Below are 27956 nucleotides of genomic sequence, written 5' to 3'. Positions count from 1 at the left end.
TACAATCACTCTCCCTGGACTCCGCATTCACTATATCCGCTCTCCCCGGACCCCGCATTCACTATATCCGCTCTCCCCGAACCCCGCATTCACTTTATCCGCTCTCCCCGAACCCCCCATTCACTATATCCACTCTCCCCATACCCGGCATTTACTATATCCGCTCCCCCTGGACCCCGCATTCACTATATCTGCTCTCCCCAAACCCCGCATTCACTATATCCGCTCCCCCCGAACCCCCCATTCACTATATCCTCTCTCCCCAGACCCTGCATTCACTATATCAGCTCTCCCCGGACCCTGCATTCACTATAGCCACTCTCCCCGGTACCCGCATTCGCTATATCTGCTCTCCCCAGACCCCGCATTCGTTATATCAGCTCTCCCCGGACCCCGCATTCACTATATCCACTCTCCCCAGACCCCGCATTCACTACAATCACTCTCCCTGGACTCCGCATTCACTATATCCGCTCTCCCCGGACCCCGCATTCACTATATCCGCTCTCCCCGAACCCCCCATTCACTATATCCACTCTCCCCAGACCCGGCATTTACTATATCCGCTCCCCCTGGACCCCGCATTCACTATATCTGCTCTCCCCAAACCCCGCATTCACTATATCCGCTCTCCCCGAACCCCCCATTCACTATATCCTCTCTCCCCAGACCCTGCATTCACTATATCAGCTCTCCCCGGACCCTGCATTCACTATAGCCACTCTCCCCGGTACCCGCATTCGCTATATCTGCTCTCCCCAGACCCCGCATTCGTTATATCAGCTCTCCCCGAACCCCCCATTCACTATATCCTCTCTCCCCAGACCCTGCATTCACTATATCTAGTCTCCCCGGACCCCGCATTCACTATATCCACTCTCCCCAGACCCCGCATTCACTACAATCACTCTCCCTGGACTCTGCATTCACTATATCCGCTCTCCCCGGACCCCGCATTCACTATATCCGCTCTCCCCGGACCCCGCATTCACTATATCCGCTCTCCCCGAACCCCCCATTCACTATATCCACTCTCCCCAGACCCGGCATTTACTATATCCGCTCCCCCTGGACCCCGCATTCCCTATATCCGCTCTCCCCAAACCCCGCCTTCACTATATCCGCTCTCCCCGAACCCCCCATTCACTATATCCTCTCTCCCCAGACCCTGCATTCACTATATCTGGTCTCCCCTGATTTGTGCATCATGGGGCGTCACACTTCTGACATAGAATGTGAGCAGGAACTGGAGCCCCATTCATAAAATACAGAGGGACAGGAGGCAGCATTACACAGATTACTGTTAAATAGGATCAAACTCTTACATCTCTTCTAACATGCTGACATGAAATGTTTCCTCGCTTTTCCCTGGATATGGAAAAGGACCTCCACACATTTACAAAGGAGGAGGGCAGCTAATCCACAAGTCATTAGCACCTGTCCACTTAAAGTCCTTGTACTGGCAGACTAGATGGTGGGTGATAATCAACAAAAGATGGTGACATAATCAGATGTAAATAGGAGGGTGTTGTCAGCTTCCTGTGACCATTGGCTGAGTCATATACAGAGCAGGTGGACAGGTGTGTGTGGAGGGGGACATTCACAGAGACGTGTCGCAAGGTGCAATAAACAGTCACCTTCTGATTCAGGTGGACTCAGAGGTCACCTGGTGAAGGTCAAAACTGCAAGCTTTTTATTTTATTTTTTTTTTTTTTTGCTTTTTATCAACTTTTTATTAGCCTTTATTTCAGTTCTGCAATAAAAGTTACCATTTTGAACTTAGTGTATTCCTAGGGCCAGGCACACACCTCAATCCTGGAGCACTTTCCACCTTTTATGTAGTTATGGATTCAGTTTTATTTCCACTGTTAGTTGTTGGCTGGCCCAAATCCTGTGTATATTTCCAGAGTGGTTTTGAGGTCTTCACCTGTGCAAGGTGGCCTATTGTACTAATGTCGCTATTTTTTTTTTTTTTTGTATCTTTGTATTTTGAAAAATTTCATATAAAATATATTATTATTAAAAAAGTGTCTCTCTAGATAAAACATTTGCTTCGATTCAATCTGTGTCTCGGCTGAGGGCAACCAGCCCTCTTGCTCTGTCCTGGAACAGAAAGTGATGGGGAATCCAAACTTTTCCAATTGTCATCAGAACAGAAATAGAAGGGAAATCTGTTGTATCCAAAAGGGACAGGAAATTAAAGATCATAATTTGGAAACTGGCATAAAAAAATAAACATTTTGATTTTGCTGCCCCTGGAATGACAGCAGTCACTCTGTCATTTTTTTTCCTCCGAAACCTGGAAAATATACAACCGGCTTAGGTTTTCTTCCCATTTAATAGCATGCAGCAACAGCCCTGAAGAAGGGAGAGTCCTTTCTCCCGAAACTTGTTGGCTTAATGTACTTCTTGTTACTCTCAATAAATGCCTCAATCTACTATGAAAAATGCATTCTTTTAATCATCGGGTGCTCCTTCTTTTCTATTATTCCACATAAAAAATAACCAGGGGTTTAAACCATTGGATATTCCAGTGTTTCCCAACTGGGGGCTGGGATGTGCACACTCTGGGGTTTCCATTTGGGTTTCCTGGGTACCCCAAATACTAGATGCATTTTGTATTGCATCCGCATCATGAGCTGCCATGGTGCAGGCCGGCCGGCCACCAAAACCATGACAACCAATGAAGCTTTAAGGCCCTGGTGCCCAACCTGTGGCCCTTTGGTTTATGATGTGCAGCTCTCAGACCTCAGCAGTCTGTTGTGGGGACACTGATTAGAGAAATTGAATTGATCTCTACTATCCTCGTGTAACATGTGCCCAGTTTCCTATTGTCTTCTGCAGCATATCGCCAGCCAGAAATGTATCCTGTCCTCACTCTCTGACCCTCATTTCCTCAGGTCTGCAGTCTCTGACAGTCCTCTCAAGCATTACATATACTGAACATTATGTGCTTTGGTGATGTCAGGGGGCGCATTTGAGGCTCCCTTTAGATCTAAGGCCAGGATAATGGTGTCTCCAAAATCCAGGAGAGGACAGAGTGCACCTCCATTCTAGACCTGCTCTTCCTTCTACCTGCTGCAGTAAGTTAGGGCTCCAAAGAGAAGAGCAGAGCCTGTGATTGGAAGGGGGAGCAGTACTCTAATTGGAAGGGTGGGACTTCTGATGTGATGAGAGGTGTCTATGATGGGAAGAAGCTACTGATGTGATTGGGAAGGGAGTGGAACACTGACCTGTTGGGGGGGGGGGGGGAACTTTTATGAAAGTGGCTGTGTGCATGGTACTAGGCTGAGATTTCCCGATGATGGTAAGTAACATATACATCAGCGGTGCTTCAAGATTTTGTGTACCTTTAATGGGTGCTGTTACTGAAAAAAGGTTCAGAAATGGAAACTATCCTGAAAATCAGTCATTTTGAAGAACAAGTGCCTAATAGTTAATTCTTAAACTTTTTCTTTAGTTTGGGTGGAGTAGGGAAGGGTTGGACCCCCTGGTCAGGTTGTTGTTGCGGTCTGATTTCACCTTCTCTTTGTCCTGCGACCAATTGCAAGAGAAAATGCAAAATTATGCAATTATTGCCTAAACAGAAACAAAGACTAAATCTGTAATGATGACAGCTAAAATGAATTTTGAAGAGAACACCTCTTTTCGGTTGTGACAGGATGTAAAGTGAAATATCTCCTAAAATACAAAAAAAAAAAAAAAAAGGGTGGGGGGGGGGGGGATTAATCCTTTCCTATTGCACCCAAGAAGGGGGGGGGGGGGGTCATAAGAATTTAGTTTTGTATATAATGGGGAAAGCTGAGCTCCTCTGTTATTACCGCTGTATGTGACTCTACTGAAGAGATTCTCCCTCAGGACAGGAAATAATGGCAAATCTGACATTGACAAAACATATTTTTTGATAATTATAAAGCGAGGAAGGGATAGCAATTCTGACAATTGTTTTATTGCTGACTGTACATTCCTGCCCCAATTTCTTTTACAGCCATCCAAAGACAGGAAGGGAGCGAAAAATAATCAAGTGGGGGTTACACAAAGAAATACAAAAGCGGCAAAAATGAAGCAAGATCTGAGAAACTTTATATTAAGAAATTTCCTAGTAGGCTAGGGATTTTGGGAGTCATCATCCCACAATCATTGCCATCAACACACGAGTCTTTGCCAACAATCACCCAGTGTATGTGGTGTCCAGTGCCCCCACGTGGATGGGATGGTGGATGTCATCACTGGAGGGCCTCATTAGCATGTGTGTAGTTCTCAATCCACCATTTACTTTGTACCTTGCACAATGCACAAGCAACAAGGGAGGTGGTGTGTAAATATTTTGCAGATTAGGTTCCCTGGAGCCAAGACATGTCTGACCACCTGGATCTGCTTTTGTGTTGTGTGAAGTAGAAAAGGTTTATTATTAATAACGATTAAAGACAAGAGGGTTAGGAGGGCCCTGCTCCTTGGAGCTTACAATCTAAGAGGGAGGGGCTAGTGGTACAAAAGGTAGTAACTGTGGGGGATGGACTGGTAGGAGGAATAGAAGATTCCATTATTAGCGGAGGGCAGGATAGGCTTCCCTTAAGAGATAGGTTTTCAGAGATCACCTAAAAGTGAGCAGAGTAGGCGGTAGTCTGATAAATTGGGGTAGAGAGTTCGAGAGGATGGGGGAAGCTCTGGAGAAGTGCTGGAGACGAGCATGAGAGGAGAAGACAAGGGAGCTAGAGAGCAGGAGGTCATGTGAGGAGCGGAGAGAGTACGGTTTGGGTAATATTTCTAGACAAGATTGGTGATGTAATTTGGGGCAGAGTTATAAATGGCTTTTTGAATATCCCGAACGGGCAAAATAAAATATCAGGGGTTCTAATCCCTTTCCACTCTATAAAAAACAATACAAAGCTTTAGTTATAGTTACACTCTAATGGCATCCTTCACCAGGACTGCATCGCACTACCGTCAGGAGTTCTCCGAACCCGCTGAGGATCCCATCAATGGACTCTTCTTTCAGCCAATATGAATGTCTCTAGCAAAAGGACACAGGCACTCAAAAAGGACACCTGGCAGTCCAAAAGAAGGAAGATCGGGTAGATTCCGGTAGAAATTTGGGCCAAATCTTCTTCTCAAATGTATTTGAAGGAATAATGGAGAATCTGGGCCACCCCCAGAAAAATATAGCAATAAAACGCATACAGACGAGAGCCAACATTTGGAGCATTCTCTGACAATGCTGTTAAATAATCACCCAATGCTTGTTGTTAATGCTGATTATGTTACCGGCAGCCACTGCCTTATTACTGTGTACAAGGCTGACAGAGAACATTTCTGCATTACTGATATTTCGTCTGGTTACATACCATAATATTTCAGGTAAAAAAAAAAAAATTGGAAAAGAAAAACCCAATGCTTGTAAAGGTAATAAGTGCTTTATTGCTGCTCAGGACAGAAATCAAAATCTGTGAAGATCGGCGGATACATTAGACGTATTTGTGCAGGTAAACAGATCCCAGGACCTGGGCGCGCCTGCCCTGTCAATCAGTGACCAATGATGACTCTACACAATCTCATCCAAGGTCAGCTGACCCTCCTGGCTGTGTTAATAGGACTCAGGGCCTCATTTACATCAACAATGTGAAAGACTTAACAGACATGACAAATCCACAGAACAGAGTAAAGTTTTTAGAAGAGAACAAGGTTAGGCACAACATAAATTATTGTAGGACTTTGCTACTTTTATACAATGCCCGTTTCTAGCTTGTAAATGATCCATCATCCTGCACTGTGCTTTATGTCTCCCCTTTCTCAGTTGGCAGTCATGCCATCTGTACTGCTTTATTGTACAGACAGGCACTAAGGAAAGTATCAGGATAGAATTAGGAGAAGATATGCGCCAATGGCCAGAACAAGGGTCAATGGCAGAAGGTTACATGTGCATGCACATTTCAGCAAACAAGCCAATTCACGTGAGCACAGTATGTGGTACTAGATAGTCTATTTAAACAACACAACTGAGCCAGAACATTGGGGCTTGGAGCCTGAATCTGTCCTTGACATCAGCTTCCTTATTGCGGACATGGCCTTCCCTTCTTGTCTCTTCTCTACCTTCCTGCTGTTAGTCTTGGCTTGTCCCTACCGATTCCTGGATTGTCCTTAGCCGCTTCTAGATCGTGTCTTGTCTCAGATGACTCTGGGTTTGATTCTGGCGAGTTCTAGGCCATGGCTTGTCTTTGACCACTCTAGGTTTGACCTTGGTTCGTTCCAGGCCATGGCTTGTATTTAACATCTCTAGATTTAACCTTGGCTCGTTCCTGACTAAGGCTTGTCTCAGATGACCTTCTGATGGGACCCTAGCTTGCCTTCTTACTATGACTGCCTGCTACTCTGCCTGGTGTCCTTTCCTCCAGCTTCTTCTGAGTTCCAGCATCCAGGCTAGCTGCCTTCTGGTCTACCTGTTGGTCTGCACAAGTCTGATTCCTAAAACTTTCCTTGAAGTTCTCCTTGTACCACACTCCAGAGATGTCTGGATCAGAGGTGTAAGGGAAGCCATTTTTATCATCTTAGTCTCCAGCCAGGTACAGGAAAGAAAGAATTGCAAATCTTTACTTTAAAGTGCATCTAAAGAAATTGTTGTTTATCAATTTTGGGTGCAAGAGAGAAGAGTTGACACCCGTTAGGTGTTCACCTTCTCTTATTTGTCCTGGCTGCCATTGTCTCCAGGGATTAAACTGATGGGTAAATAAAAAAAAAACACAAGTGTTTGTCACCAGAACTGTAACAGAAGGAACATTTTCCAATGGGGGCACTGGTTTTCTTTTAAAATTTTGTTTGCAACGATATTACATTTTATCTTGTTCTGGTGACATTTTCCCTCATTTAGGCAAAATATTCTCACTTCCTGTTGTGTCTACTGAAATGGAAGGTTTGAATAAAGGTTCTGACCAAATCAGTGTGCACAGATGTGAACAGACCATTCAAAATGTAAAAAAATGACAATAAAAAAACAAAAACGGGGGTTTATTTAAACTGTAGAATGCAAAATCTGGTGCAGCTTAGCATGGTAACCAATCAGCTTCTAATTTCAGCTTGATCAATTAAGCGTTGACAATAAAAAACTTCGAAGCAGATTGGTTTTTATGCAGAGCTGCACCAGATTTTGCACTCCAGTTTTAGTAAATCAACCCCAAGGGCCCACTGAAGATACATAAATTTCCCTTTCCGAAAAACTACAGTACAACATTCTACTGTACAACATTTTGGCCAAAAGGATAAGAGCCTGTGCTGAGCATGCAGAAGCCAAGCTGGTACGTTTCCCAAGTTGACTCTACTTTTTCACTGGGCACATTCCCAAAAAGGGCTTGGACTGGCCTTGTTTACACTTGCCCCCCCCCCAATCACTTCATCCAAAATTGCAAAAGGCAGTTGATATGGGTGTACACATGCCATGGCAGCAATTCTTTGCATCATAGTGTGCCAGTATTACCTGCCAATTATAACTCATTTAACTTATTGGGGCTGAGCTGCAACCTCATGGCTGAAGTATGGTGGTACAGGTTTTTAGGGGTTAAAACAGGCAGTGAGGAGGCAACATATCGCCCCCTCATCACCCTTGAAGAGCAAATAATAACAGACCACTATTCATTGGAGAACACAAGTGTAAAGGATCCCACGATAAGTCTGATATGGTCCGCCTGTCAGCTTTTTCAGGCGGACCAGATAGGACCCTTCATTCACCTCTATAGAGCAGTGGGTGTAAACGGACACAAGTCTGATCTCCATTTGGGTGTAAATGCACAGTCGGTCTGTTTACACTCGTTCGCCCATACAGTAAAATGGGCTCTGTCTGTGTCTGCTCTGTCATCAGTCCGCTCTGCTCTGTCCGCTGATCTCCTGTGCCCAGTGTGAAAAGGGCCTTAGATAGATTTACCCTCAGGTTGTGTCCTGGTGAAAACAATTTTACAAGACAGGAAGCGAGGAAAAATCTACAGGGGTTCTAGCCTTCCTTTACACTATTACAGAAAAGCATTTTTTTTTATTTCTGTCTGTGTTGTGGTTGGATCGTTCCCCTCACTTCCTGTGTGGTATAATGTTGTCAGCAATGGAGCCCCAGATAGCAATTAACAAAAACATGTTCAAATTCTTCTTCATTCTATGGAGGAAAAAAAAAAAAACATTTTGGCTGGACATACACTTTAATGAAAACCTCAAGTTGGTCTGGGGATGATAACCAAGAAAACAATCCAAGACAGAAACAACAACTATTCCTGAGGCTTTGGATTTTACAAACAAGGGCTAAAAAAAAAAAATACAACTCATCCTCACTCATTGCTCCTGGAGCACAGTTAAAAACCAAAACATATAAACTTCATAAAAACCACACACACACACAAACAAGATGGAAACTTCAGCTATTCCCTGATATCAGAAACAGAAAGAGAGCACCTGTTGGCGGCATACAAGAAAGGAAGACATGATTAGGACTGTGCCAGTACTTGGGAAGAATGAAGTTTGGAGCTATGACATCACTAGATCTTCAGAAATGTATAGGCTTCGGGTTAACCTAGGCCACAAAATGGCGCTAGTAGACGGTAGATGATCCCATGGACAAAGATCTACGCTAAAGACTGAATATTAAAGAGTTAAACAATATACACTAAGAGGAACCCACAACTCCTGTCTGCATAATAATTTCTACAAAGAAGCGATCCTGGCCTGACCTAGCTGTCCGCTGTCCCAAATCCAGCACTAAAAAATCTTTATTAGTTGTTTGGAATGTCTCTGTCTGACTCAGGCAACCCTCCTGCCTGGGTGTAGTATATCACGGCCAATATTACTGCAAAATGGCGTATACCTGCAGAGAAAATTGACTGTCTGCTATGTAGTGTGCCCCCCTGTGCCTTATAGGCTTGGAACAACTAGCAGCACTGCCCCAGAAGTTCCTGTCCTTTAAAAGGTATTATAATTTAAAGCAAACTAGTGATCAACTATCTAAAATAAAAGTAATGATGAATACAAAAATGCACCACAAAAAATTTACAGTACTTCTGTACACATGTATCTATGTCCCCCTTCATCTCATAGTCCATTGCTTAGTGCCTGAGAGGACAGTCTAAGGTAGGAGTGCTGGTTTGTGTGTGGTGGTGGTTATGGTGGGGCGTGGTAGTGGTGGTTATGGTGGGGCGTGGTAGTGGTGGTGGTGGGGTGTGGTAGTGGTGGTGGGGTTATTCCAATGCAATTATCACTTTTCAGAGAAAACAGTGTTTGCATAAGATTATAAAGGCCAGAAGCAGAATATTGTGACATTTCTAAAAAAAACAATGTGATGGGAGTGACTTTTGGGGGTGGGGGGACCCCTGTATCATCTTCCCAAATTCTTATGTTTAACCACCCTGTGCCTGTTAAGGGGTACAGGGTGTGGATGTGAATGTCTATTGTGTATTGGTGTGTTGTCCTTTGTTCCCAGCCACATGGCTGTCCATTGTCCTTTGCCATGTGCTGCATCCCATTGTTCTGTGTCTTGGTTGGGTGGGGTGGGGGGGGTGTTTCCTGTAGCCCTCCCCACTGATGGGGCGGGCTGATGATGTGTTTCCTGTTCCTGGTTGTGTTTCCCTGCCCTGTGTGTATATCTATCTATCTATCTATAGATATATATATATATATATATATAGATATATATATATATATAGATATATATATTGTGTTTTGTGTAAAAATAAAAGAGTTGACTTCCTGTCTTAAGAAGAGTTGGGTGCTGTCTTATTTCCTGCATGATCAGTGGGTGTGGTCCATGGATGGTGTTCGGACCGGGAAGCTGCAGTAAAACGGAAATACCCAAGTGCGGTCTGGGGTTCCGGTTCCATTACAAACAAAAAAACACACATAACCTTATTCAGCTTGCTATACTGGGGTTGATTTACCAAAACTGGGGCACTCAGAATCTGGTACAGCTGTGCATAGCAGCCAATCAGCTTCTAACCTCAGCTTTTGGCAATAAAACCTAGAAGCTGTTTCTATGCAGAGCTGCACCAGGTCTTGCAAACTTCAGTTTTAGTAAATAACCCTCCCACGGAGTTACTCTTAATTTAGTTAGTTTGGACAAGTTTAAAGCCGAAGTACATCTACTACAGCAGAGGAATCAGCTCAGAGTCACATCCTACTGACTGTAAGACAGGCCATAAAAAAAAAAAAAAAAAAAAAAAAAAATCAATTTTCTTTTTTAAAACCACAGGTTGCAGGAAAGGAAAAAAAACAAAATTGCTCAATTGCATCATCAACAAAGTAAATGTGGATGGGGGAATCCCTCCCATGGATCTATTGTGTTCTACTGGCAGACAGGAGGAAGCGTCGGGAGCCGTCCCTGCTGGGAAAACACTGATTATTGCTAGCAGCTATAGAGGCTGGCAATAAACGCATATAGAATTCCGACAGGCTGGTTGTACCCAAGTCAATTGATGGCTCAATTTAGGTGCAATCATCCTGCCCATAGATGGTTCGAACTCGGCCGGCCCCTGCTTACCTGTTGAGATTCGATCCATCTGTGGCCAGGTTTAGTTATGCTGAATGTTTCTGTTTTTGATTGCACTTGTGCATTAAGTTAAGCGCAGGTTAAAGTAGATCTAAACCATAATTGGATTTAGTTTTCCAAACGATTGTGTGTATGTATGTATGTATGTATATATATATATATATATATATATATATATATATATTTTTGCATTTTTTTTCTTAATAAAATTACAGTTTTTTCCCCATCTCAATGCTGATCTCTTACAGCCACTTCCCATCTACCTGCTCTTACTCTAGCGTTGGTGGCACATTATTGCTCTGGACTGGTTTTTTTTTTTGACAGTGGTGGACAGTGGCGCAGCCGCTTTCAGTCTCCAATACGAGTGCATGTGCCAAGATGACAATGCAGAAGCACAACAGGAGGTAGTTGTCAGGAAATGCCTGAAAAAGGATCTTCATGGTAGGTTCACCAGATCATTTTTAAAAATAAAAGCTGCATATTTAAAAGTACTGAAAATTACAATTATAATATGTTGACGATTATATGAGATTTTAGTCATTGAGTTTAGATCTACCATGAGTGTTTTTTTAACTTTGTGTTTACTTATGGAAAATGATGCTATCAAGGTCCAGGTTTTTGGTGGGTTCACACACAACACACACACGTTTAACCTGATACTCTGGAATAGAACTCCAACTTCAGATTCTATCAGCAATAAAGTAGAGTTTTGTCACAAGGCCACAGCCATTATATATATGTCATTTATCTGCAGAGACAACCCAGCATGTTGTGTGGAGCCAGCTCATTCTGTATGGGCTTCAGCCGGTGCTGCTGTCAGTTATCCATTAATGATCGCACCAGTGCTTCTCGCATCATAGCATCCTCATCCACATCATAATCCTAAAGAAAACAGAGCAGGGCTGGAGTAAATATTACAATTTTCAAAGAATAGAGTCTTAACCCTAGTCTAATCCTTGAAAGGCAAATTGTGCCTCAGCTGTACCCTGAAAGATGTACCTTGTGTATTGAATACCTCCTGGAATACAGCAGTGCAGCCTCATAGCAGACTATCTGCAGGATGGAGACCATCTAAGGCTCTGCTGTGTCTGAGTGAGATTTAGTGGCGTTATTACTGTGTTGCTCATTGTTCTCCTTGCTGAAGTGCAAGCTGTACTGGAGGACCTGCAGTGCAAGGATCTCCTGGCTTTCAAGCCTGGTAATCTCTAGTAATCTCACCAAATATCACTCCAAATCTCTACTGTGCTGCTCACTGTTCTCCTTGCTAGACAGCAAATTGTACCTTGGGGGGTCTACAGTGCAAGGATCTACCTGCTTCTAAACCTGATAATCTCACCAAGTTTGGGAAGGTTAGTACTGTGCTGTTCACTGTTCTCCTTGCTGGAGAGGAAGCTGTACCTGGGGACCTACAGTGCAAGGATTTCCCTTCTTCATCTATTCTGGAAATGTATGCTTCAACTACCTCTCCTGCTCCCCCACCACTTATCATATCACCGGTTATACGGGTGGCAGCTATGACAAGAGAAAGCAAAGCTCAGCTCCTTTATCAAGATGACCACCTCCACACAGTGCAGAACAAGGCATGGTAAGACAGTAACGGGGAAAAGATCAACTGCAGAGAGATTTATTTGCCCTCCGTTTGCCTATTTTGTGCACAGCTTTCACATTTCAGATCCTCTGGAATTCTAGAATGCACCATGAAATGTCATACGCTTTTTAAGTACACAAAACATTGGCCCTGGGTGATTCATGAATGCATAAACGAGGTGTGACAATTTAATTCCCGGAATGCCCACATCGTAGCACTGTGGTGGTGAGTCACACAGCCATTCGTACTTGAGCGTGTGCTGGCATGTTCCACCTTACACTTGCCTGGGTCACAGACCAGTTGGCTCAGTCTTTACAGAGTAGTAGAAGAAATAACACGTGTGTGAATTGCGCTGTTGGCAGAAAATGAGTGACGGGACTCTGGAGCAGCGGATTACCATAAAATTGTGTGTGAAAATTGGCGAGAGTGAAACTTTAGCTTTGTTACAACAGGCTTATGGTGAATATCCCAGGAACAAAATAAAGCTTTTAAGGAGGAGGACAATGATGCAAGAAGTGGGCAACCAAAAACACAAAAGATGGATATAAATGTGAACAGAGTGAATCCTCGTACACTCAAATCGAAGACCAAGTATGCGAATGATGACAGCAGAATTGAACATGAACATGGAAGCATTGCGCCAGATTGAGAAAAAATTCTGCAAAGATGGTGCATTTGATATTTTTTTTTTCTTTTTACATTCCAAATCTGGGAATTAAAATTGTTACACCTTGTACACAAGTAAACATACTTACAACAAAAGTATCATATGAGAATCTGTGGCGGCGGTGGATATGCTCCATGAAGTTGGCACTTCTGTAGCCAGGGTCCCCCCAGGGCATGGAGGCACATATAGGGCAAACCTGATAAAGATAACAAAGCAAGTGTTCATAGGATGGCAGGCTAGAACTGAAATGCTCGACACTAACACAACACAAGGCCTTACCACAGCTGTGGGGTCACTATGATGATACTTCCTACAATGATCCACTAGTCCTTCCTGGTCCAGGTTCTGTTCCTGGCAATAAGGGCAGATGAAGGTGAATCGGTTTGGGATATCTCTGGGAGAAGAATTAAAAAAAATAAAAAAAAGCAAGGTTTTAGGTAAAACATTTACACACTGATCACGGTGAAGTAGAACAAAAAATTAGAATGTAAAGTCCATGTGAATTTAGCTTGCACAGATTATCATTGCTGATGTCAAAGTGCTCACCCCACAGTCATATCTTAGATAGTCGCTTTAAACATGGACCAAGGTCCATTGTGCCAAATTGGATAAGGTGATGCGTTGCTTATTGAACTTAATTAGAATCTTCTTTGTACTAAATAACAATTTTAAGTACTGAGCTTGTGCCATGAAACTTTTTAAAAAGACACTACTGTGGAATTTATAAAAAAATATAAAAAACAAAAAACAAACAAACTTGCAAATAAATAAATAAAAGAACCACGGCACATGGCAAGAGTGGAACCAAGCATTCCCTTCTTTTGCAGAGTTTTTATTTATTAATTTGTAAAAGTATATCTAAAGCCTCAACCTCCAGAAAAATGTCCAAAGTCTGGCCCTTTCTGACCAATGACACCACAAAACAACTTATCCACGCCTTGGTTATATCCCGCCTTGATTACTGCAACTCCCTCCTCATAGGTCTACCGTTACACAGTCTATCCCCCCTTCAGTCTATTATGAATGCTGCTACTAGACTCAAACACCTTACCAACCGATCAGTGACTGCTGCCCCTCTCTGCCAATCCTTTCATTGGCTTCCACTAACTCAATGTATAAAATTCAAAATACTAACCACCGCATACAAAGCCATCCACAACACTGCCCCCAGCAACATCGCCGAACTCATCCACAGATATTGCCCAGATCACCAGCTCTGCTCTTCCCAAGACATCTTCCTCTCTAGCTCCCTCATCAGATCCTCCTCCCACGCTCATCTCCAGGACTTCTCCAGAGCCTCTCCCATCCTCGAATTCCCTACCACAGTATGTCTGGTCTGCCCCCATCCTGTCTGCCTTTAGGCGATCTTTGAAAACTCACTTATTCAGGGAAGCCTACCCCACCTCCACCTTGGGAACTGTACTTGAATCACCTCCACCAGATCGTCCCCCGCAGTTATCACCTTTTGTATCACCTCCCCCTTCCTTTAGATTGTAAGCTCCACGAGCCGGGCCCTCAAATTCCATCTGTACTGAAATGTATTGTAATTCTACTGCCCCCCCCTTTACATTGTAAAGCACGGTGCAAACGGTTGGCGCTATATAAATCTTGTATAATAATAATAAAACAGCCAAAATGTTTTTCCCATTTTGGATCGAATAAGAAATGGTTAAAACACCTCTCGGATTTATTTTTTTGGGTTGTTTTGCCCTCTGTGTCCCGTTGGGGAGGATTTCCTGTCCTGTAGCACAACAGGAAATGGGAGAGGAAATCTCTCCAAATCAAGGGACATCCCCTTCTAGAAAAGTTGTCACTAGAACAAGTGCCCCCATTGGATGAATTCCCCTCTATTTCAGTTCTGCTTACAACTCAAAATATTAGCTTTCCCCTTACTTTCATTTCCGGTGATAACCAGAGAGAGTGAATCTTCCTAATGGAGACAGATGGAAAAGAGAACTTGACAGGCATTCTAAGACATCACCACACTTTCCAAAATAAGGGGGGAATAAAAAAAAAAGGAAGGTGTCTTGACAAGTGTCACTTTAAATTCTAACTCCAGGCTTCTCTTTTACGCAGCTCTCCATCCTGTGTCCGATTCCAGAGTCACCGCCCACGCCCAGCATGTAGCTTTTGGCCTAATTTTTATTGTCAGACTTTATGCAGAAATATTCAGACTGGTCACATGACTTGCGGAGTCCAGTGGAGATCATCCCTGGCAGCAAAAATTCTCAATGATGCAGAGAGGAGCAATGATTACTATGACATCATTGCTGTTCTCTGTATCCGTACATTGTGAGTGCAGACAACGTGGTGACAGGCAACCTCGTCAAGGGGTGGGTCACTAATGCCCTGCACCCACAGAATCTCCTTAGTATCAGAGGTTGAATGACGCCAAGCATCATTTAACCTGCAAGTCTAAGGACATCCTGTGGTGAAGATGTACTGCGGTGGACAGTGCCTGAGAGGGAGTGAATACTGCAGAGAATGCTGCCTTTTTGTCTTTTATGATTTTGGGGGGGCACTTAAAAGAAAGGCGCTAGAGAAACCCAATCACCAGAAGTGTCGGTTACTAGGAAGGCGTGGGAGTACTCCAGTGCAGCCTATGGCTCATGAATCAGCAGGCACACATGTGACCCATACAAAGGTCTTCCATCAGGCAGTAGTAGTGAGCAAGAAGCTACCACAGGAAGCCTAAACAGGAAAAACGGCTTTGATCCTCTAGGACAGCCTTTCTCAACCAGCGTTCCTCCTCGGGTTGGTAGGGGTTCCATTAACAGTCAGCAGTAGTTGAATTCATCTCCCACTTACAGTGATCACCAACACAGGGGGCAGTTTTCCCGGGCAATTACCCCATTTCCTTTCTGATATTAGTAATATTATTTCAAGATTATTACTGAAAATTTGTATTACACAGCTAATAAGACGTTAAAAAAATATATCTGCGCTGGTTTTCAAATACTCCGGAACACACCACATTCTTTATATTTTTATTTAAAGTGGTTGTAAACCTCAGGCATAAAATATGAACAAAGCATATCCCTCTATAGTGTGTGCTTGTCTCAGTCCAGAGCAGTAAATGCCATTTCTCTCCACTGGCTCTTTTCTCTGCTATCAGCATGAACCACTTCTGACAAGTTTTGCTGATACTAGGAGAAAAATGGTGACAGGGGGAGGAGCTCCAGACTGACAGCCTTAGATCTGTTCCTGTGTGAAGGGGGTGTGTCTTTTCCCTCCCATCAGCTCTCAGGGCTCTCCTAACTGATGTACCTTCAGCTCTCCACCCCCTTTTTTCTGAACTCTCTGACCAACTTTATGAATTCAACACTTTGAATGGATGTAGAGAAGAGAAGACTGCTGATAAACAGGTACAACTTATGTAGGAGGATTTGTATCATCTCTGTGTATCACCTGAGGCCAGTCACTTTACTGGGTATATGTAATGGTTGAGATGCCTAAAGGCAAAACTTTTTTCTAGTTTTCGATAGAGTGGCAAAGGATTAAAACCCTTGTCAGGCTTTTGTTGTTGTCAGTGCCCTCATTCGGGAGATTCGCCCTCTCTCTTTGTACTGTTATCATTGAAAGTAAATCCCCAAATTTTGGGTTGTCTCCTAAACAGGAACAGAGGAGAAATCTTCCAATGGGGACACTAGTCCTAGTCCCAACCAGGGATTCTCTCACTTTGGTGGGATTTCCTGTTTTGGCTATGGAACAGGAAGTGAAATCTCTCAAACGGGACACAGATGACAAAAAAAAAAAAAAAAAACCTGACAAGGGTTATAACCCTCCATTACGCTATCCGAAACGAAAAAGAAAGGTTTTTGCCTTTACACTTTAACCAGTTCTTGCCCAGCCAATAGGAAAATGACGGCCAAGCAGGAGTTTAGTTGATCCGAGTGGGATTCATATGACGTCCTTCTGGATTGCCGCCGTGCCGATATATCACTGGATGTGTCCATCAGACACAGCCAAATGACCGTTCTGTGTACCATTCCCGTTGCTGGTACCATTTCACTGCTGTGACCAATCACAGGCCACATAATGGATGGCTTCCTTTCCTGCCATCCTTTGAATACAATTGTGTAGCTAGCTGTGTTTGGTCACAATGATCACATGGTACAGACTAGGCCAATCACAGCCCAATTGTGTCATGTGATTAGCTGTGGCCAGTCACAAAAAACAATGAATGCATTCATTCAGTTAGATGCTTGCCTATAGCAGTCAGTCAATTTCATTGCTATAGGCAATCATAATGTGTAAAAAAAAAAAAAAATGATATAGATATATATATATCTGATCACTTCCTCAGAGTAGTAAAATGTTACTATGGTAAAAAAAAAAAAAAAATGATATAGATATATATATATATATATATCTGATCACTTCCTCAGAGTAGTAAAATGTTACTATGGTTAAAAAAAAAAATCTTAAAAAAACCCCCCCCAAAAAACAAAACAAACACACAAATCCATCCAGTTTAACCAATACAATAAACAAATAAATATAAACACTGCATTACAGAACCCTGTAGCCACGCTATAATCCAAAGAAGCAGTGTGGCAAGGAAGGGGGTGTAATTCACAAGACAGGCTGAACAGAATTGCAAATATGATGATGGAGTACAAATACAAATTTGTTTACCTAGGGTTCTGCTTTAAAGGAAGAATCAGACTGCTTTGTGTGAATGAAAAACTCTTTTTTCCCACTGTCAGACTTTTTAATAGCATTAAATAGATGCCACAGAGCAGTGCATAACTTACTTGGCGTGTGGAGACTTGTCCTTAGTCACGGACTTGATACCCTCCATCACGTAGGTCTGGTACTGGGAGCAGTCTAAGGCATGGGCCCGCATGTTGCAGAGGGGCATCTGTAGAGTAGATCACTTATGTAAGTAAAGGCCTTTGTCACTGGATGGAAATCCCTGTGCTTTTTCAGAGAAGGGAAATCCCGCTCTATACAAAGAAACCCAGAGATTTCTGGCTGAGCTTGGAGGGGAATTTATGTCTGATTTCTGTTCACCCGCCAGGTTGTACAGAGATGGAATGTCGGTCATCTGATTCTTCCAGGTTAATGAAAAGAAGATAGAGAATTAGCACGGCAGCGAGCGTTGACCAGTAATATCGGTGAAGGTAGCTTTAACATTTGTCTTCGTTCTGCTTCAATTGTAGCATCTCAAACAACACTAAAGTCAGAGGTGTCAACAGGACAACCAAGCAACATCAAACATATTTCTCTGAGTACAGGGCTCCTTTAATCAAAATAGCTGCCTGCTGCTGGAAGATACCAAACTGCAAGCTAGCCTCAAGCCTGTTCTTTCATTCACCACTACCTTACAACCATGGAAATAGCTGCAGCTCCTGAGTCACACAATAGCAGCCCACATCAGAAAGGTATCTAGCTGGAGTTAAAATACCCTTTGAAGTGTATGTAAACCCCAACAATGACCTCCTACTTGTTCTGTATTGGTCTGTTAACCACTCGCCCTCCAGAGGTTTTACCGCCCCTCCTGACCAGGCCATTTTTTGCGATATGGCGTCGTGTTGTTTTAAATGACAATTGCGCGATCATGCAGTGCTGCACCCAAACAGAGCTTTCTTTTGGTGGTATTTGATCGCCTGTGTGGTTTTTATTTTTTGCAATAAACAAAAAAGACCGACAATTTTGAAAAAACAAACAACATTTTTGAATTTCTGCTATAAAACATGTCCAGTAGGAAAAAAAAAATAAATTTAGTTATAAATTTAGACCAAAATGTATTCTGCTACGTCTTTGCTAAAAAAAAAAATCTCAATATGTGTAAATTAATTGCTTTACATGAAAGTCTTAGCGTTTACAAATGGCGGTATAGATACTGGGATTTTTTTTGTTTTCTACTAGTAATGGCAGCGATCAGCAACTTAAAGCAGGACTGCGGGACTACGGCAGGCATTCTGACACTGGGGGGAACTGACTAACTGCCATTGACACTAATACAGTGATCAGTGCTAATAAAAAGCACTGATCCTGAACTAATGGCACTGGGCAGGAAGGGGTTAACATCTGGGGCGATCAAAGGGTTACCTGTGCGCTGTGTGTGTTTTACTATTTTATATTGCAGAGCAATACAAAGCAGCGCGCTAATGCTGACAGGGGAGAGATCTGTATTGTGTACATACAGACCTCTTCCTTGTCAGTGTTCCTCGGTGATCGCAGGAGAATCTCTGGCCAGGACTTGGCGATCGACAGCTGTAGCCACCAATGGCGGAGCAGGTAGGGCAGTGCACACACCCCTACCCGGAAATGCAAAATCGTGTGTGTGTTTGCGCAGCCCTGCCACCCTGTAGCAGTAGTTCTACTATAGGTCAGTTGGGAAGCGGTTAAATATGCTATTGGAAGGGTTATATTATATCTCTTCAATAGGGAAAAAAAACACTCTTGATCCTGCCCCAAATCCAGTGAGCCGATTACTTTCTGTGCAGCACTATCGTTCTGTCATTCTCAGCTATGTTATGAAAATTACAAGAGTGGGGGCATTTTGTAGTCCTGTACTATGGTGACAAAGATGCTCCCCCATAGACAAAGTGACAGCATTTATTCCTATGGCCAGTCTGTACTTATGCAGCTCCCAGCCATCCAGAGGAGTAAAGGTCCAGCCATGGAAATCAATGGACTAAGCAGTGTGCAAAGCACAGTAGGAGATGGGGGTAGCTGGGACTTTTTTCTGCAAAGGCCGAGCAGGGTTACACAATGACAAAGTTGGAAGCAGAGCTGAAAGTGGTTCTAAAAGCTGAAGTTATTTATTTACCTGAATGCATTTTATTAAGGTAAAAAATCTTCTGTGTGCAGCTCCTCCCCCAGCTCTCCCTATACTTACCTGAGCCTGATCTCAAACCAGTGCTGTGTCTTTGAGCAGCTGCTCTCTCCATTGTCTCCCTCCTCACTGGCACATATGCAGCAGAGGGAGTCACTGACTCCTGCTGCTATCAATCACAGCCTGTAAGGAGGGAGTGGAAGGAGCCCACCAAGCTAAGCTCTGTGTCAATGGACACACAGAGCGTGGCTCAGAAAGCAAGCCTGCATGAGTGCCTCCATAGCAAGCAACTTGCTATGAGGGCACTAAAATGGGGGGAAGAGACATATGGACCCCAGAAGAGGAGAACTGGGTCTGGTCTATGCAATACTATTACACAGAGCAGGTAAGTATAGACACATTATAAAAAAAAAAATAAAAAAAAAAAAATAATGTTGGCTTTACTAAAGGTATATATTTAGACATGTTGTTGCCACTTAGGGAAGTGAGAGGAATATTTAGTTAACATCACTAAAGGTGAAGTTGTCTTGTAAAGGGATCCCGTCACAAGGGCTCCTTCATGTCATTCCAGTGCAGGAATATCTTTCCATCCAAAAACTAGCACTGCTCCTGGGAGATGGTCAGCAACAACCTCTGCTATTCTACCAGGTTACCTTCAACTAGGATGTCACATTTTTTTGGAATCACATGGGAATAATGACATTTTAGGCACTTTGTTAGCATTGCCAAAAGGCACAATGAATCATCTCTTATTGGAAAGAATCCTGAATTTGTGATGGCTGTACCTTACACCATTTCTTAGCTTAATCAATATTTTGGCAAACCAAGAAATAGCAACATCATTTCTGTCACAGTGAGGCCTCTAGTGCCCAGGGAAAGGAAAGGTAACATCCAGTCATTTACTGATCCAACCTCATCTCCAAGGTCAAGTGCACTTCAAGAAAACACCACACATGGTGAAAGCAGTATGAGAATCCTCACCCAATTACCTTTGAATGACATCCTTTACAAGAGGTGTTCGTTTCCCTCATCTGCTTCTCCAAATCAGACGCCTTCAGGCCAGGAGAGAGTCTGCTGCGGCACACTGCACATGTGGGACTCCTCTGCGTCATGCACTGCTCGAAGCACATCATACAGAATCTGCAGCGGTGAAAAAAACGAAACAAAAAACCTTCAACGTTCCAAACAGATCGAATAATGTTGTATTCATACAGTATTGCATTGTGAGGGATGTTAAGGAATCCTTAAAGTGAAACTTAAGCATTAAAAAAATTAAACTGAATTGTCCAGCAGCTCTTCCTGCGATACTCACCTCCTCTCCAGCACTGTCCCCAGACATCCTGGGACCACACAGCCTGGGCATTCTAGTACTCCTGGCCTGATCAGCTCTCATACATTTTTATGTAAGGACCGCTCAGTCTAGGAGGAAGGACCCATCACTACTGCTGTCAAGAAAGGCCCTGTCCATGGACTTCCCCAGCCTTTAGCTAAATTAAGGATTTCTTTTTATGGCAAACCAGGTCTTTTTTATTTTATTTTTTGGCAGTCCCCCCACACCCACTTCCTCTATTGGCCCGCAACACTCCTCCCAGTCCACAGCCTCCTGGGATAACATCACACATCCAAAGAGGCTACTGGACCTGTCTTCTTGCACCCTTTGCAAGCGAGGCGGGGAGTCATCAGGAAGTCCTATTTGGCAATCAAATCCATAATGGTGACACCAGAGATTTCCCCTCCTGAGAACAATCAGCTGCAGGGAAGACAGCAGTGGACTCCACAGGCTGGCAGATTTACATTTCATTAAAGTCAACAGCTTAAATATTTGTAGCCACTGACTTTTTAATTTCATATGTCTGTCTTCCTCTTTAGGGATAGTTCCCTTATTAAGTATTCCATTGAGTATAAGGACAGTAGAACACTCTGCCAACTCACCCTGGCCAGCTGGGAACACAATATTCATACTACAGAAGGATTTATTAGTCTACAAAACAAAATATTCTGATTGGCTGATCAGCTGCAGGAAAGGCTCATTCACATAAGCGGCCAGGGGGCCATAAAAATAGGCAGTTGAGTCGCATTTAGAAGCCTATTAGCTGCAAAGATGGTTGGATGGGGATGTACACATGCCAATACCCCTTGTATCATTTAGTAGGCAGTACCACTGTTGAATGCAACCCATTTAAGTAAATGGGACTGCAGTGCAATGCATGCGACTGCGCTCTGTGATATGTCACCTCCAAGCCACCTGTCACCCACCCACTGAAACACAGTTCACTGCAGGGTGCTTTTTAGAAGGGTGGCAAGGACCAACTTGTGATGTGTGAATGAACCCACTCATATTGCTGTCTGTGTCACCGACTAGGAGTATTTCCCATCACTTACTGCCCAAACCAATGACAGAAAGCAGAAGCTGTGGGAGGGGGACAGCTGTCAATGGATCAGGTGTCCCCATAAGAAGTTACACTATATTGCCCAAAGTATTGGGCCGTCTGCCTTTCCACATGAACTTTAATGGCCCCCAGTCTTAGTCCGTAGGGTTCAATATTGAGTTGGCCCCGCCCTTTGCAGCTATAACAGCTTCAACTCTTCTGGGAAGGCCGTCCACAAGGTTTAGGAGGGTGTCTATGGGAAGGTTGGACCATTCTTCCAGAAGCACATTTGTCAGGTCAGGCACTGATGTCGGGGGAGGAGGCCTGGCTCGCAGTCTCCACTCTAATTCATCCTAAAGGTGTTCTATGGGGTTGAGGTCAAGACTCTGTGCAGGCCAGTCAAGTTCCTCCACCCCAAACTGGCTCCTCCATGTCTTTATGGACCTTGCTTTGTGCACTGGTGCGTAGTCATGTTGGAACAGGAAGGGGCCATTCCCCAAACTCTTCCCAGAAAGTTGGGAGCATGAAATTGTCCAAAATGTAGCTATAAGAGTTCCCTTCACTGGAACTAGGGGGCCAAGCCCAACCCCTGAAAAACAACCCCACACCATAATCCCCGCTCCACCAAACTTTACACTTGGCACAATGTAGTCAGGCAAGTACCGTTCTCCAGGCAAGTACCGTTCTCCTGGCAACTGCCAAACCCAGACACGTCCATCTATAGCCAGAGAAAAGTGATTGGTCACTCCAGAACACACGTCTCTACTGCTCTAGAGTCCAGTGGCGGCATACTTTACACCACAGCATCCGACGCTTTGCATTGCACTTGGTGATGGAAGGCTTGGATGCAGCTGCTCGGCCATGGAAACCCATTCCATGAAGCTCTCTACGCACTGTTGTTGGGCTCATCTGAAGGCCACACCAAGTTTGGAGGTCTTTAGCTATTGACTCTGCAGACAGTTGGCAGCTACTGTGCGCTTCAGCATGCGCTGACCCCGCCCTGTCTTGTGATGTGGCCTACCACTTGGTGGCTGAGATGCTGTTGTTCCCAGTTGGTTCCCACTAACAGTTGAGCGTGGAATATTTAGTAGCCAGGAAATGTCATGGATGGACTTATTGCCCAGGTGGCCACCTATCACAGGACCACGCTTGGAGTCACTGAGCTCCTGAGAGCGACCCATTCTTTCACCAATGTTTGTAGAAGCAGTCTGCATGCCTAGGGGCTTGATTGTATACACCTGTGTCCATGGAGGCGATTGGAGCACCTGAATCACATGATATGGAGGGGATTGGAACACCTGCATCACATGATTTGGGGGGCTGGCCCATGACTTTTGGTCAATATAATGTATCTGCTCTTCTGTCTGGAATTCATAGATGCTTATACAAATTGAACTTCAACATTCCAATTATAGCTTTCAAGGAGCTCCATAGGGGCATGAAGGGTCCCATATATGGGGCATCAAGGACGAAGTGAAAGTCACTCACATATCTCAGCAACTTTCAGTTTCTCTTTCCACACCCTTACAGGGAAAAAAAAAAAAAGAATTCATATAAGTAATGCCAAATTTAAAAAAGTCCTCATAGACCCTCCTGTACATGTGCTGTGTGTGTGCGCGAGGCTCAAAGCAGGCTATACTGGGACTTGTAGTTCCCCTGGCCATGTGAGACTGCATGATATTTTCACAGGAGGGATAAGAGATCCCGTAAAGGAAGAAGTGAAAATCTCTCATATATCTCAGCAATTTTCAGTTTCCTCACCCTTACAGAAAAATAACAATAATTTATATAAATAATGACAAATTAAAACCAATCCCCACAGTCCCTTCAGCCAGAGGAGGCTATACTGAGACTTGTTGCACTCACAGGTGACCACACAAAACCTTTACAAGAGGGATATAGGGCACCATACAGAGGTATAAAGGGTCCCCTACACATGTATAATGGAAGAAGTAAACGTCACTCACATATCTCAGCAGTTTTTGTTTTTTCTTTCCTCATCCTTACAGAGAAAACATGGATTCATAAAAGTAATGACAGACTGAGACAAGTCCCCATAGCCCCTCCTTTACATGTGTTGTGTGTATGCGGGGCTCAGAGCAGGCTATACCGGGGCTTGTAGTTCACCTTGCCATGTGACATCAGCATAGCACTCACGGGTGACCACATGACATCCTTATAGGAGGGATAAGGGGTCCCCCACATAGAGGTATAAGCAGTGGTGTATTTAGGTTTTGTCCTGCCCTAGGCAACACAAAAATCATCTGCCCCCAAGGACACCGACCAACACAACCCCCCCCCCCCCTCTTGTGGAGAAAGCATGACAATGACCAACAACACCCCTGCCCCCCATCTGGGAGAGCCTTCCACTACCCCCCATCCCCAGATATCGAGAGAAAGACACTCATCTTCATCTCCGGGAATGAGTGTCAGGCTCTGCATACACCATTAAGCAGCCCGCAGGCTCTCTTGGATCCCACTTTGTAATCATGAAGCATTTGTCCTTTCCTTTTCATCCCTTCTTCTGGGGGGGGGGGGGTGCTGCCCCCCTGAAAAATGCCACCCTAGGCATGCCCCTGGGTATAAGGTGCCCCCTGTGAAGAGGGATATAGGGCACCATACAGAGGCACAAAGGTCCCCTATACAGAACTAGAATGGGTTCTCTGCAAAGGTGAAAAGTGAAAGTCACTCACATCTCAGCAACTTTCAGTTTCTCTTTCCTCAACCTTACAGGAAGAAAAAAATTCATAGAAATAATGACAAATTTCAACAAGTCCCAATAGCCCCTCCTGTACCTGTGTGTGTGCGGGGCTCAGAGCAGGCTATACTGGGATTTGTAGTTCCACTGGCCATGTGAGATTAGCACAGCACTTACAGGTGACTGCATGACACCCTTACAGGAAGAATAAGGAGTAGGTATGGAGGGTCCATCCCTAATACAGGGGTACGGAGGGTTCCATAATACAGGGGTACGGAGGGTTCCATAATACAGGGGTATGGAGGGTCCATCCCTAATACAGGGGTACGGAGGGTTCCATAATACAGGGGTATGGAGGGTCCATCCCTAATACAGGGGTACGGAGGGTTCCCTAATACAGGGGTATGGAGGGTTCCATAATACAGGGGTACGGAGGGTTCCATAATACAGGGGTATGGAGGGTTCCATAATACAGGGGTACGGAGGGTTCCATAATACAGGGGTATGGAGGGTTCCATCCCTAATACAGGGGTACGGAGGGTTCCATAATACAGGGGTATGGAGGGTCCATCCCTAATACAGGGGTATGGAGGGTCCATCCCTAATACAGGGGTACGGAGGGTTCCCTAATACAGGGGTATGGAGGGTTCCATCCCTAATACAGGGGTACGGAGGGTTCCCTAATACAGGGGTACGGAGGGTTCTATAATACAGGGGTATGGAGGGTTCCATAATACAGGGGTACGGAGGGTTCCATAATACAGGGGTATGGAGGGTTCCATCCCTAATACAGGGGTACGGAGGGTTCCATAATACAGGGGTATGGAGGGTCCATCCCTAATACATGGGTACTGAGGGTCCCAATACAGAGGGTCTCCTAATACAGACGTAAGGGCTCAGAATTGATGACAGACTATGCAGACAAGCCCCCCTCCCTCTCTGAGCAGGCCCTCCTGGGACTTGTAGTTCTCCAGGTCATGTGACCTCAGCACAGCACTCACATGTGACCACACGCCACCCTCACAGGATCCTCGAAGAGCTCCAGACAAATGGGACACATAAACCTGTCCATGGGGTCCACATCCCGGGCCGGCCCGGAGCCTCTCTGCCAGTACTGCTCCCCCGCCATCACCTCCACTGCCTCTCCACTTCCGCAAACACCCGCTGACGTCACCCGGCCCCTCACCCAATCCCGGCCCCGCCTGCAGCGCCACGTGGGGAGCACGGGAGGTCACATGACCATGCGTTCCAGCGATACATTGTATGCGATTGTCCCTCCTCCCAGTGTTACATTGTATTCTACTACATCCGGTGTCAGCGACCCCCCGATCACAGGACAACCCTCCGAATAACTCATGCTGTGTCTGTGTGCCTGGAGTGCTTCTCATTCAACCGTTTTACTGTTTTTATATATTTTTTACACAGATTACAACAAAAAAAAAATTAGGCCTGAAGATGAGCGGGGTTGGACAATAGAAAGAGAAACAATGATTTGCAGGTGTGAAAGTGATGATGTTTTTCGCATTGAAAGCGGAAGTGATGGAACATTCTTTATCAGACGTTTTCCGGGAAAGAGTCGTCTGATAAGTGTAAGCGCGATCAACATGGTCACCTGACCGAAAGAGACAAAAGAACACGGTGCAGGATTGTGACCCGGAAGAAGGAAACAACTGCTGCAAAAGTGACTGCAGAGCTCAATCTCAGTCTTCTCGGGACTGGGACTGAGTTCTGAAACAGGACTGAGATTGAGCTCTGCAACAGGACTGAGATTGAGCTGTGCAACAAGACTGGGATTGAGCTCTGCAACAGGACTGAGATTAAGTCCTGCAACAATACTGAAATTGAGCTCTGCAACAAGACTGAGATTGAGCTGTGCAACAAGACTGGTATTGAGCTCTGCAACAGGACTGAGTTTGGGTTCTGCAACAGGACTGAGATTGAGCTCTGCAACAAGACTGTGATTGAGCTCTGCAACATGAGTGAGACTGGGTTCTGCAACAGGACTGAGATTGAGCTCTGCAACAGGACTCAGATTGAGTTCTGCAACAGGACTGAGATTGAGCTCTGCAACAGGACTGAGACTGAGCTCTGCAACAGGACTGAGCTCTGCTTTTGCAGCAGTTGTTTTCTTATTTCAGGTCACAATCCTGCGCATTATCCTTTTCATCAAACCATATTACTCTTCCGTCCATGATTTATGGGTGTTGCTCCACTCTCTCTTCATCTGAGCATTAATGTCAGTCACTAGTGGTTTGGCAATCACAGCTCGCCCGTTAATGTTCTGCTTATGGAGTTCCCTCCGCACAGTTTTAGGCTTTAGAAGACTGAGATTGAGGTCTGCAGTCACTTTTGCAGCAGTTGTTTTCTCATTCCGGGTCAGAATCCTGCGCAGCGTCCTTTTGTCTCTTTCAGTCAGGTGACCGTGTCAACCGCGCTTACGCTTATCAGACACAGATTTCCTGGAAACTGTATATGCCGCCATAATATTTGATCCTGTACCTTGTCACACGGCAAATAAATTGGAAAAAAAAGTCAGAGAGATGGCAGCTAAGCGGCACCAACAATTTTCCCTCTTTGCAGCTCAGTAAGCTCTGACATGACTCCATATTACTAGCATCGCACGCAGTGAATGAGGAAAGTGAGGTGTTAGCTAGGTGTCTCATCACGCAGCCGAAGCCAAAGAATGTTACATCACTTGCACTTTCACCACCAAAAGGCACTTTCACACCTGCAAATCCTGGAGTGTTTCCATTTTTTTGTCTCACCACTGTAGTTGAACCCCCCCAAACATTTACACTGCATTGCCCAAAGTATTAGCCCCGCCCTCCAAATCATGTGATTTGGGTGTTCCAATCCCCTCCATGGCCACAGGTGTATACAATCAAGCCCCTAGGCATGCAGACTGCTTCTACAAACTGGTGAAAGAATGGGTCACTCTCAGGAGCTCAGTGACTCCAAGCGTGGTCCCGTGATAGGTGGCCACCTGTGCAATAAATCCATCCCGGACATTTCCTGGCTACTAAATATTCCACGCTCAACTGTTAGTGGGATTATAACAAAGTGGAAGAAACTGGGAACAACAGCCACTCAGCCACCAAGTGGTAGGCCACGTCACATGACAGGGCGGGGTCAGCGCATGCTGAAGCGCACAGTGCGCAGAAGTCACCAACTGTCTGCAGAGTCAATAGCTAAAGACCTCCAAACTTGGTGTGGCCTTCAGATGAGCCCAACAACAGTGCGTAGAGAGCTTCATGGAATGGGTTTCCATGGCCGAGCAGCTGCATCCAAGCCTTCCATCACCAAGTGCAATGCAAAGCGTCGGATGCCGTGGCGTAAA

At 44.6% G+C, this 27956-nt stretch overlaps 1 protein-coding gene across 1 annotated transcript; it reads right to left on the bottom strand.

The window, feature by feature from the left end:
- Positions 1–5395: 5395 nt before the first annotated feature.
- Positions 5396–25789, bottom strand: RNF114 (ring finger protein 114). Its single transcript, XM_089662276.1, has 6 exons — positions 25621–25789; positions 20542–20692; positions 17523–17629; positions 13045–13159; positions 12854–12961; positions 5396–11392 (listed from the first exon to the last, which is right to left on the bottom strand). The coding sequence occupies exons 1-6, from the start codon at positions 25746–25748 to the stop codon at positions 11327–11329; spliced, it is 675 nt and encodes a 224-aa protein (XP_089518402.1). The 5' UTR covers positions 25749–25789; the 3' UTR covers positions 5396–11326.
- Between the last annotated feature and the right edge of the window lie 2167 nt (positions 25790–27956).

Source organism: Staurois parvus, unplaced genomic scaffold (assembly GCF_062004578.1).
Source record: "Staurois parvus isolate SC_StPar_1 unplaced genomic scaffold, SC_StPar_1.0 ptg001451l, whole genome shotgun sequence".
NCBI lineage: Eukaryota > Metazoa > Chordata > Amphibia > Anura > Ranidae > Staurois > Staurois parvus.
The sequence above is the reverse complement of the archived record's forward strand: the minus strand, read 5'-3'. Positions and strand labels throughout refer to the sequence as shown.

Excerpts from the sequence above, each read along its gene's own strand:
- RNF114 (XM_089662276.1), bottom strand. The coding sequence starts at position 25,748 with ATGGCGGGGGAGCAGTACTGGCAGAGAGGCTCCGGGCCGGCCCGGGAT. Across the intron at positions 13,160-17,522 it reads GACAAGTCTCCACACGCCAA|AGATATCCCAAACCGATTCA; the intron begins GTAAGTTATGCA and ends TTCTTCTCCCAG. Across the intron at positions 11,393-12,853 it reads TCTCATATGATACTTTTGTT|GATTATGATGTGGATGAGGA; the intron begins GTAAGTATGTTT and ends TGTTTTCTTTAG.